The following is a 12,372-nucleotide window of genomic DNA, read 5'->3' as shown; positions in this document are numbered from 1 at the left end:
AGCATATTACTTCCTAAAGACACAACTATAAAAGGGATGAACAGAGCTGGATGCTTTCTTAGGAGTCATTCCACTGCAGTTCTATCTCATTCACACACAAAGTCTCAACAGTTGAGTCAATCAATTCACTTTAAATAGCTGTACTGGTTCACCTAAAACTTAAATATTTGCAGTATTTATTTACCACTTGACACTTCACATACATTATTTTTAAAATTTTCATACTACCACTAAAAAGAGAGATATTATTCTCTCCATTTTATAAATGAGGAAGTAGAGACTCAGAGAAGACAAATGATTTGCCTAAGGCAGAGCCAGTATGCCAATACGGATGTTTTAGCTTTAAACACCACGTTCTTTTCATTTTTGGACCCAGCCACGTAGCACCTTAATATAATTTTTAAATGTGTTATAGGGTTGTTCAATTTTTTTTTTTTTTTTTTTGCGGTACGCAGGCCTCTCACTGTTGCGGCCTCTCCCGTTGCGGAGCACAGGCTCCGGACGCGCAGGCTCAGCCGCCATGGCTCACGGGCCCAGCCGCTCCGCGGCATGTGGGATCTTCCCGGACCGGGGCACGAACCCGTGTCCCCTGCATCGGCAGGCGGACTCTCAACCACTGCGCCACCAGGGAAGCCCGGGTTGTTCAATTCTTAACTGCTAGGATTAAAACGTCTTAATGACTATCACTACAAGTGAATAATCCTACCCTTTATTTAACCTGAAAGTAAACTGAACAAAACTGGGGGTACTGCTTATGAATAGGCTCGTTTATATTCTTAAGAAAAACTGGCAGTTCACTACAAAAACCCATTTATTCAATTTGAATAAAGTAAATATCGATGCTAGACTTTACATTTAGAGACTTGTCTGGCAAGTGAGTCACGTTTTAACAATAACCATAGGAAAAGGGGAAAAAATTAGAGCAGTAAGTTAAATAAAAGGCTAATAAAACCTGGAGGAAACAGCTCAGTGTTTTCTTTTAAACCCTGAAGAACACCAAACGTACATTATGTTGCATAAAGAGTCATTTCACGAAAAGACTATTAACAATACAATAGTAGAGTCAGTACTAAGAATTTCAATGATATCCAACTCCAAAATGCATAGGGAGAGTAAAGTTATTTTATTAAATCATGCACATCACGTGTGTTAGTGCAAATAGTTTAATCTGTACTCCAGAAATTCTATTGTACTTTATATCTTTACAAAATAGATTTAAAACAATTATTTACTTTAAAAAATGTAATTCTGAAGTTAAGCATTTCAGAACAATATTTGCAATAACCTATATACAGGAGGTACTGGGTACCACTGGCATATTAGCATTCTGTGGTGGAGTGGCTTCCTGCAACAGAAAATGATGAAATGAACTATATGACAGTATTTTCTACAAGTCATTTGTGACTAATTCCTCCATAAATCTAGTGATCCTCCCAACAGCAAACCCCAAATGGCTTAAAATATAACCTTTAAAGTATAAACAATGACTGCCAAACATTACAAGGCAAATTATATCCTAAACTTCTATTTCAATATTTGGCTAGGCCTGTGGAGTGCCACAGAACATTCAAGCCAATTCACTGACATTCCCTCTCAGTTTTCACTGACTGAAAAATTTAACTATGTGATACTTTAGGATATTCTATGACCTATATAAACTTCATTGACATAACTGTGGTGCCACACAAACACCATAGCTAAACCTTCACTTCCGTGTTTTAAATTTGTAACATCAAGCAGTGTTTAGGTGCTTTACTGTGCATGGAACACTATTAATCTTGGGAATAGTGCTTCTCATTAACAGAACGTCCCAATTAACAACAATAAAAGGAAAATAACCATTTGCCTCCCCAACCAGGAAATCTGTTGGTAGGTAACAACAGCTCACCTCGAACATGAATTAGCTTTGAAATATCAATAACCAGATTAAGTCAGTAAAAGCTTATCTAAAGAGATATTAATTCTTTCTTCAATTAAACATGCTTGGAGGAAGAGATGATAGGAAAAAAAAGTCATGCTTCCTAAAATGCTGTATATGAGAAAGTAACTTGGCTTTTAAAGAAAATATCTCTTTAAATACATGAGGTTTAATAAATTACATTCCAATTGACTCAACAGTTTGGTTTACTGCACTGAAACTGTATAATTACTATGTTTTTGCTCCCAGAAATACTTCAGTTTGCTCAAGAAAATACACACTCTCATGGAAAGTTTTTCAAAGTTGATGTCCTCCACATCATCAAGTCACATTAAGGCTGAACAAACGTGCATATATTCCCCAAATTATCACTAGAACAGAGTATTTCCCAAGTGTATTTCTCCTTAAAAAAAAAAAAAAAATCCACGCAAATAGTTGTCTCTAAGTCTTGTTCCCAATAGCTCAGTGGTTTTATAACAAGTAAAAATGGCGTAAATATGTAAAAAATATATATATATATGTGTATATATTCAAACTGATAGGCACTGAGCACACAGGGCCTCTCTTCCCATGTATGTATCAGTTGTTTGGTTTGGGTAGTTATCGAATCAAAAAAAATGAGTTATCTGGCCATTAGAATTCAGAGTAAAATACCCATAAATTTAATGTTATAAATAATTTGGTGTACCAAGAAGCCTACTTTAGGCCACCATAATATTCAGAATTTCAACATACTAATTTAAAAATTACATGAAAAATTGCAAGCAAATTATTGCTTACAGTAGAATAAAGTCACAATTTTATATCCTCTTTATAGACAGATACATTTTATATAATTTAAAGCAATGACCCTACAGCTGTATTCTTGCACTTCTGCTGTTTTAAGAGGTAAAAAGGAAGAAAATGGTTCTGGTTTGTCCCCAGCATGAGTGTGGTGCCAGCTTCTAGAGGGAGGACGGTGTACGGACTCAAGAAACGCTCTCATGGAGAAGCTCTGGCCAGACCTGGCACGTACAGCACGATGGCTGTCACCGCAACCAGGGCAGCCAACATGGGCATCCAGGGCCAGGGTTTCTGTGTGGAAAGAAACCAAGAGTCAAAATCACATTCTCCCTTCTTTTTTCATACCTATTAACCCCTTGGTTCCAGAGAGTCCTGAATACTTAACAGAATATTAGAAAAACCTTATCTTTGCATAAGAATACATTTTAAAAAAAGAAAAAAAGGTGAGGGAGTGCAGGTGTGAGGAGAGCCATAATAGCAGGAGCTGTTTTAGAGGACCATTGTGTGGAAGCCGAATACATTGCAGGAAACTCTTGGGCAGTTTTCAATTTTTTTGAAGCCTAACAGTGACTTCTCTAAGAAACTCTTTGAGTTCAGCCTGTTTTATTTACTCCGGTATCCACATATTACAGCTAACTGATGTCCATAAATGCCTGGAGTATGTTTCTGCCTAAAATGTTTATTTCTTGATAAAAACCAGACTCACATGTTGGCATAGTTTTATATAAGGGGCTGGTGGGTAAGGTGATAGAAAGAAAATGGTCTAAGCTTTGATCCTCTAATCTTAAACCACAGAAGACAAAATCAGAAGGGGTTCAAGATGGCAAAGTGATGTTAGGGACCCTGCTTATCTGATGCTTTTGGTAAAGACCATGTCCAGGGTAATAATGCCACGTGATCATCTCATATGCTCTACTAACCGGTATGCTTGTTGGAGGTGAGCATGGATGGGCTGTTCTCTGTTAACTATCAGAGGGCTTTACAATATCAGTTTGCTTTGTTTGAAAACTTTATTTTCACTAGTGTTCTGAGTTGTATTGAGAAAGCTAGCTTTTAAAGAAATATTGTGATGTTGTAGATCAGGGATCAGAAAGACATGGGACAGGCTGATACTCTCACAAGTAAATGCATACTGAGGTTGAGATTGTGAGCCAATGGTCCATTATGCCACTCTCATCCTTTTTCACCTTCTTAGCCACAGTGTAATATAGGCAAAGGGTTGAAACAAAGAAACTCTACACCATGGAAAAGAAGAGGGAAGGGGGGGTGGGAAGAAAGCTTGCTGAAAACTTCAAAGAGGCAAACTCTTCATTTCTCATTCAGAGCTCATTAAACATAGAATTGGGAAGGGGGTACTAAGCTGCAGCAATTCACAGTTTACTCCGGTTTGCTAGAGACAAAGACTCAGTTAAAGGCAGCATATTAACATCTGGTTAGGTTGGAATTAATTCATGGTTAGCTTTACTACAAAAGAAACAAGACAATATGTTATATGATTAGTTGATCATTCAGTTCATTTGTATGACACAATACACAGCATACTAAATGAAGGGTTTGCTTCAGGTAACAAAATACCTGTGTGGTTTTGCCATGCACTATATTACAAATATGGCACAAACAGGTGACGGGAACAAACAGACAAGGACTCAACAGTAGTGCTTGTACCTTTCTCTACCACAATGGACCGAAACACCAAAACAGGAAAGCCAGGAATAGGCCGATGAATACGGCTGGGACGGGTTGTAATATGGAAGGCTAAAGAAGGGAAGGGATATTAAAATCATTTTATGCTATAAAAAAGTCAGATAAGATGATTTAGAACCCAGGGGGGTGGGAGGGAGGGTAGAAAGACATTTTAAAGACATCTAATACAATCCAGAATGATGGACTGTAGTATGTAAGTTGGCAAACTACCAGTTTAAAAGGAACAGCTGGAGGCAATGTGGGTGTCCCTAACTCCCTAATGAAATGTAGCGCGTTAAGACAGAGCAATGAAAATACCTCACCAGCTGATGCTCTGCTTGACAGTACATTATTTTTGTTCCATACTCAGAAACCATTATTTGACAATGTACTCCTTTGGAAATGGCTAAGGTTTATTTTATCCCTCTATCAAAACCTTTTTTTTTTTTTAAACCAAAACTCTTTTGCTTGAGATAGTATTGCTTTCAAGCTTAAAAATAAATGCCCTGTGATGCATGGCATTTATTTTTCTAAATCAAGCAAGAGATCTGACACAACATATGAGAAACATTTAGTATATAAAGACAGGCAGCTGAATCTCAGGGCTTTCAGTGATGTTACAAGAATATAAGTAATTTTTAATTTAATTTCATTATTATTATATTTTTGGCTGCACCACGTAGCATGTGGGATATTACTTCCCCAGCCAGGGATCGAACCTGTGCCCCCTGCAGTGGACGTGTGGAATCCTAACCACTGGACTGTCAGGGAATTCCCAGTAATTTTTTAAACTGGAAGGGAATTACTAAAATGAGTGTTATTACAGAGTAATATGTCATTACCATAAGTCTAATGTCATAAAAATAGGAAATCTACACTTAAAGTAAATTATTTGCATAACTATAAATAATAATAGCAACGTTACTTTCAAATAGGCTCTAAATCACATAGAGGGATCCATTCTGATTATCCTAGATGTCTTCATAGGTTAATTTAGTAGAAGGTAGACTGAAATTCCATCATCAGAGAGATATGAATTAACACAAAAGAGAGAAGTAACCAAACCATTATGATCTGATTTCAGAAGAGTTCTGTAATTGACATTTTCAAAATAAATGCAATCCATTTTTGCTTATCATAAAGCCTCCATACCCAATTCATAAATTTCTGAAAGGCTTCTACCTAAGCAACAAGTCTTTATTAAAAAAAAAACAAACTAGGACTTTCTTTAGCAAAGAACAGTTGGACACAACTCATAAGCATTCTGAGTGTGACTGTGTAACTGGATGGCCATGCAACATTACTCTTTTGTACTTGTGCTGCAAGTTAAGCAGAGTGCCTTTCTCCATAGGAAGTATGCGGCTCATGCCCACTGCAGTGTCCAAGCCATGACAGGGGTTTGGAATAAGTCAGAGCACAATCAACCACACTGAACATCCATCAATTAGGGCCCACAAAGGCAATGATCATTAAAACGTATAACACAACATTTATTTAGTACAACATCTTTTAAAAGACCATCTGCCTCTCTAGCAAATAAAATACAAATTAATATTATTAAGCTCAATTTATACCAAAATGTTCCAATTTCACACACACACACCCCTAGAGAAACTCACCAAATACTTCCTAATACTTATAGGAGGCCCAGAAGACACTAAGCTTTTTAGAAATGTGCTTTAGTGAGAACATTATTAGTACAAAATGAAAACCATCATTAAGTCTCCATTTTTTGATACAGCCAAATGCTAAGGAATCGTCATGTATCATTCTTTCTTCAGTGGGTCCCTGGTGGTATAGTGCTTTGTTTCCCAGAGGGGGAAAAACAAGAGCCAGATGAAGCCTTAGTGACAGAACTTCAGATTCATTTGGGAAAAGCTGACAGTTCTTAGGTAAATTATCTTTTTGCAAACAAGGCTCTTCCTCCAGGTAGTCCTTAGGCTCTTCTAGGTGTACAGGTTAAAGGGGCAAATTCTTACTCAAAAATCTGACAGCCCAATGATTCCGTCATGGAATTTCATAATGAAAAGCTTAGTTCACGTGTACTACAGGTCTTAGTTTCTCAAATCAGTAATAAAGTCCTCTGGAGAATCAATTTCAGGGCTCTCACCTGCCTCTCAATCAAGGCTAAGCCAAGTTTGCAAAGACTTACATTATTTCCTTTCTCTCGGAGCAGCTTCAGGTTGTCTTTACATTGTTTGAGCTCATCTGTGATTGATTGTTTTTCCTGCTCAGTCATTTCGAACTTCAACTTCAGTTCTGAGAGTACAGTCTGTGTCTTTTCATACTAAAGGCAAAGAAAAAAGAGTGTGCAGACTCAACTTAAAATGGGTATGAAGTTATGCGTCTCGTCAGGCTTATACACCAGACCCTGTTTAGTCACCTGCAACACCACAGTCAAGCCTTTTTGTTATAAGGAGAAGAATCACTTGCACTAATAATAAGAAGCCTTTAATGTTTACTTGATTCTAGGTAAGAATTCTGTGGCCCTGGTGTTAAAAAAAATTGAGAAGTCACCACTGTGTCATCTGTTTCTAATATAAGGGGTCACTTTTTCCACTAAGAGAATTAGAGGAGAAAAGTAAAATTCCAAACTGAGCAAAAGAAAAGCAAGTGAAGAAAAACTCCATAGCCTAATTAAATGGTAAGGTTAGGAAGTCTGAGTTTATATCCTGATAAGTAATGTCAGCCAAGCTATTTTAGTGTTGAAGTAAAAAGTATTAACTCTCATTAGGCCTCCCTTTACCCGGCATCGTTGGGTATTAAAGTGTTCTGGATAAGGAATTTCTAGGCAAATGAAGCAAAGAAATATATCTAAGGCACCAGTCACTATGATTGGGACATTTCTATCTCTCTATTTAAGACTTATAAGCATCAATTACAAATAATTTTTAAAAATCTGTTTCTGATATTTTTCTATAGTGAAACATGCCACTTCCTGCTCTGGAAAACAGTTCACTATATATAATATGACTTTCAGACACACTACCTAGCCCTTGAACATAGGTCAGATTAATGCAAAACATGGTATGGTTTGCCCCTACTTTAAATGCCCCAGAAGGCAGGAATGCTAGACTGGTTTCACTTCTAGATATTGCATCTTACATGCAAGCTGGGCTCTCAGTCAAAGAGCAAAGACTGTTCTGCTGCTGGCTGTGCCTTTGTCTCGGCCTCCACTGCCCCACTTTGCCATTTCTGAAGGTTTTAGAAGGAAGAAAGACAGACAAGGGCTGATTATAAAATAAATATACCACAGGTCTGGCATACCAGAAAGATTCCTCCTCTTCCCTAAACACAGCCCACGAGGTTGGAAAGTCTATAGTTCCTTTCCGCCTGTATCCTAGAAATTTCTCAATAAAGGACACATTTATATGGTGCTTCTGAATAATCCAAACACCTTGGAGTGATTAATCAGGAGCTCATCATTATGCACTCCAAAGATAAATATTACAGATGCAAATGTATAAAAACATTAATCAGAAGTGGTGGAGGCAGGGGGTTAGGGTCAGCAGCGAGTTCACCATAAAGTGGGAAGAAAGACACGGGTACAGAGAGGGAGGTAAAATATGAAAGGAACTCTCTGTTACCTAACAACGTTCCCAGAACAAGTCCGGGTAGTATGCCAGAGAATGAACTAAGGAGTAAGATTCATGGACTTCATGACAGCTTTTTTTGTGGGGTCTGTGGACTTTCTTCCAGAGGCAAAAGGTTACCGGCAGGTTGCCAAAGCAAACTCAGTGTACCTAGACTAGTCTCTGCACTAAGTCTCTTAGAACATAATCAATTCTCAATGATATGATTCTTAACAGTGACTAATAAAGAATAAGTGAAATGTGATTTGCTGACCAAAATTTTCCCTTATTTTCCTTTTCCACCATTCTTACATCCAGCCTGCCCTTTATACCAAAGCACTTAATCGTTTCTCTGTTCCAGGAGTTGTGGAGAATGACAGGAAGGCAGCTTAGTCCTGAAGATCCTGCTGTTTACCTTCAGCTTGTGAGTGGGTGGGAAGGACTCTGGCCCCAGGGCAAGATGGTGAAGCCAAACAACTTTCCTGAGTCAGTCTTTGCAGGGTGGACTTGTGTGCTCAATGTTTTATGAATTCTCAAATTACAGATATTCCTACTAAATCAAAATATATAGATGCTTTCTTAAGTCAAATATAAAGATGGTATACCATTATTTTTCTCAACACTGAGGATTAAATTTTACTTTTCTCAGGTACTTTTTCTTTTTTAAATGTTCAAACAAAAGCTGCCACATATATAAAATTTAATTGTCAGAACAAAGGTCACCTTCTGTAGCCTTAGTGTCACACCTCCCTTGGATATCATTTTGCTCCATCTTGCTTTCTAACTCAGAGATGAGAAATGAGCTCAGTTCTGATTAAGAGGGAAATACCACACAATATTACCAGCACCTTTGGTTCTTCTTCACAAAAATAATCATATCTGGGCTTGCTTAGTTTGTAATCTTTTAACCTGTGACGGTGCTGAAGGTACATAATCATTATATTGTGCACGTTATGATTCTATGAGAGAAAGGAGAAAAAGGGGAAACGCTGAAAGGAAATATATGTGCATTAATAAAAGGTAGTAATTCATTTGCAGTGGATTACACAGATATAAGAATCTCATTAAAGAAGGTTTTAGTTACAGACTAGCATCCAGTAGTTGACATCAGGACAAACGGAAAGAAAAGCAATTTCACATCATAAAGGAGCATGGTATGGTGACTACACTTCATTTCACAATGAAAACATTGAACAAGAAAATAGAAAAGAAACATACTGACAAGATCAGACATATTTTTAAATGTGCTGCATTTAATGCAATCCAAAGGCTACCAACAATTTAGATGCTGTGACAACATGCCACTGCCATTTGTGGGAACAGTTAAAGCATTTCGCACTGATTGCTCAGGGACCAAAAACAGGCAAACAAATAATGCAACAAAATGGCTAACGTATTCGGAGTAACATACAACAGAATTATCTTCCAACCACAGCATTCTTCCCAGATTTTGAAAGAATTATGGCATGTGGACTGGAAGGACACAAAGTGCTTACAGTATTAAATACTAGTATATTTACTTTGGCACAAAATTTGTGTTCCAACCAAATAAAATGAGGTTTCTCCCAAAATACATATCCTTAGCAAGAAGATAAAAAATGAACATATTACAAAATCAATATGGCCACATGTGAATAAAAAATGTTACAGTTTTTTTCTTTAGGAACAAACATGAAGACAGAAGAACAACAATCATGTCCAAGTTCAGGATACTACAGGGAAAGAAAAGTGCAAAGGAAAACTACATTGATTAAACAGATCTTCTAAAAACAATTTTGGGAAAATTTGTTATTTAAGACAAAGAGTTGTCTTCAACTTCCTTCTGTTTAAAACAAATCCTTCATTTAAGAGGGTCTACAACTGGGGTGAGCCCTGCCGGGTAGATGAAAATGCATCAGCCTTCTCCATCCCCTAAGCTGGCCAGAAGTCAATGCAGGGAATAGTATAAGGCCAGTAGGACTGATCGCAGCTCTTATTGCCCCACCCTCAACTTCAAGGCTCTGCTCAGGAAAAGCCTGGGTGGGGTCTCTGCTCCAACATCAACCCTCACCATTTTAAACACGGTTTTTCTTTTTAAAGCCACCAAAAAAACGGTCACAGAACATGTGTTTGGCTGGCTGGGTATGAGCTGAGTTTTCTCATCAGCAACTTTTCAGGCCAGTGTCACCTGAGGGGTTTAGACAGCATTATGGTGTGGCCCCAGTTAGCTTTCCAAAAGTATTCTAAATTAAATATGATACTGTCTTTGAAAGATAAACAGTGAATTAAGTAATCTGGTACAAAGGACTTCTCATATAGGTCAACTAACTGGTAGAGAAAAACTTTCAACGTAATTTTGTATATTTATATTTTTGAGACCAAAGCTTACTGATGAATTCTCTATATATGGATCATGATACACAGCTAGAAATCACCAGAGATGCTCCCAGTATCAACTCTGTGACAGGTAATGCTTCCCTTTAGTTCTAACTAGCATGAATATCTGATTTGCTTTTGGCTTTAAGTCCAACCATAATTGGGCTCATAATGTCTTTTCGCTTTACCTCTTTCTGTACATCCTTTGCTTGGTTTTCAGCCTTACTGAGAAGAGTTTTTAAATCAGCTGAATCCCGAAGATGCTGTTCTTTCAAGGATCCCACTTGATTCTCAAGCTCTTTCCTAGTCATCTGCAGGATGCTGAGATCACTGGTAAGCTCTAAACTCTGCTTCTGAGAACTGCAACATAAATATTGACAGTTATTCATGTAGAAATCAGACACAGCAGGAAGTCCAATTTCTTATACATTTTACTAGGAGGGATGGAGTGGATTTCAGATGAGGAAAGAAAAGTGTAAAAAAGAATGATATTTTCAATAAGTAAAAGCATTAAAACACTAAAACAGTGAAAGTTTAAAGCTGTGTCCTATTTTCAGATAATCAAATACACACACAGTTTGAAATTGTAAAAATAGAAGGTGACTAGTATATTTTGTCATATCACATTATATTAACTGTATCATAAAAAGATTCCGTGTAGGTCTTCTACAGGAAAAGAAAGCACATATTCCAACTATTTTCTTTAAGTACTTGACAAATAGGATGGCAGACAGAAACTTAAATCTTAGGAGCCACTTCCAACTTAAGTAAAGATAAACCTACTGAAATGAGAAGACACCAAATTGGGGAGGAAAGCACAAGACAAAGAACCAGGAGTCTGGGTTCTAGACCCCAGATCTGCCACTATTTAGTTGTGGGATGTTGAGCAAGTCACTTAACTGGTGCCATTTCATTCTCTGAGTAAGCATTTCCTGAGCTCTGAGATCTGTGCCAGGCACCATTCGCACAGACACAAATAACACAAGGAGAGTCTCAGTGCCCTCCACTGTCAAACAAGAAGACAGAACTCAATAATTTCTGAGGCTGTTTTCCAGCTTAAATTCTATGATTGCTGTTACAACCTGATGTAAAAAAAAAGTCCCATTTACACACTAGGAAAACAGCTTGATAAGCAGGAATAGAAATTCTTTGTTCAATTCCTTCTACACCATGGACAACAAAGAACAAAAGACCTGTATATTGAAGCTGTGTTAAAGAATTTGACTCCCATCTGCAACAGAAATAGCTAAAGGAGGATAAGGTTTTCGAGACATCCTCTCAGGATGGATCATAAGACTCAGACTCAATATTGTAACTGAAGTACTATAGAGTATAAATCCCATGCTGATTAGATGCTAGGCAGATTGTAGGGTGTAAGTGTGATGTTGTCAGGGCAATATAGCTAGGAACTATATGGCATGTAAGACACTGTAAAGGGAGACTAGCTTCTAAATACTACTGACATGCTGGGGGTGCTTAACAAATTAACTTAGAGAACTGTTAAATCAGAAAAGTTTAAAAAACAGAATTAATGTCTTAAAATAGTTTTTGTGAGCTTAGACAGATAACTTGACCAATGATCGAATATATTCCACGCTTCTGGGGCCTAAATTATTAAACCATATGCTTCTAACTCATGAGGAGTTCGTAGGATTGCTTTTCAACATTTAAACAAAATTTGAAGTAATTAAAAAAAAAATTTAACCATCTGCCAGATTCCAATTAATCATATCTCAAAAATAAGGGATCAAGTCTGAATCTTTAAAGTATCAAAAATTCCAAAACAAGGATAATTTAAGATAATCAGTACTGGAAACCAAATATCAGTATTTCTTGCTTGAGAGAATACGAAACTAAATGGATTCACCAAGATCCAAATGTATCCCAAATATGAAGAACTTGAGTGTCGGAATCATCTTACACACACTTTATACCAAACCATTTGCCCACGTGTTCTGTCACACAGATGAGCAGTTGGTACATACACATACACAAACGTGTGCGTGTGTGTCTGCGTGAGAGCATCCATTTATTTGTTTGTTTGTGTTTTGGGCCTTTATT

The 12,372-nt window shown here is 37.3% G+C and overlaps 1 protein-coding gene across 20 annotated transcripts in view; it reads right to left on the bottom strand.

The window, feature by feature from the left end:
* Positions 1-793: 793 nt before the first annotated feature.
* SLMAP (sarcolemma associated protein) overlaps positions 794-12,372 on the bottom strand; it is a 146,833-nt gene continuing 135,254 nt past the window's right edge. For 15 of the 20 annotated variants that reach the window (XM_024746288.1, XM_024746295.1, XM_024746291.1 and 12 more), the window contains 3 exons: positions 10,500-10,671; positions 6,537-6,671; positions 794-2,992 (listed from right to left, as the gene is read on the bottom strand). In XM_024746288.1, coding sequence (XP_024602056.1) covers positions 2,900-2,992; positions 6,537-6,671; positions 10,500-10,671 — 400 coding nt within the window. In that variant the 3' untranslated portion in view covers positions 794-2,899. Of the gene's footprint in view, positions 2,993-4,366; positions 4,457-6,536; positions 6,672-10,499; positions 10,672-12,372 lie in introns of all 20 variants that reach the window. The other 5 variants (XM_024746290.1, XM_024746302.1, XM_024746294.1 and 2 more) reach the window with 1 other exon arrangement.

This window comes from Neophocaena asiaeorientalis, unplaced genomic scaffold (assembly GCF_003031525.2).
Source record: "Neophocaena asiaeorientalis asiaeorientalis breed wild unplaced genomic scaffold, Neophocaena_asiaeorientalis_V1.1 scaffold251, whole genome shotgun sequence".
NCBI lineage: Eukaryota > Metazoa > Chordata > Mammalia > Artiodactyla > Phocoenidae > Neophocaena > Neophocaena asiaeorientalis.
Note: the sequence above shows the minus strand (reverse complement) of the source record. Positions and strands in the feature narration are given on the sequence as shown.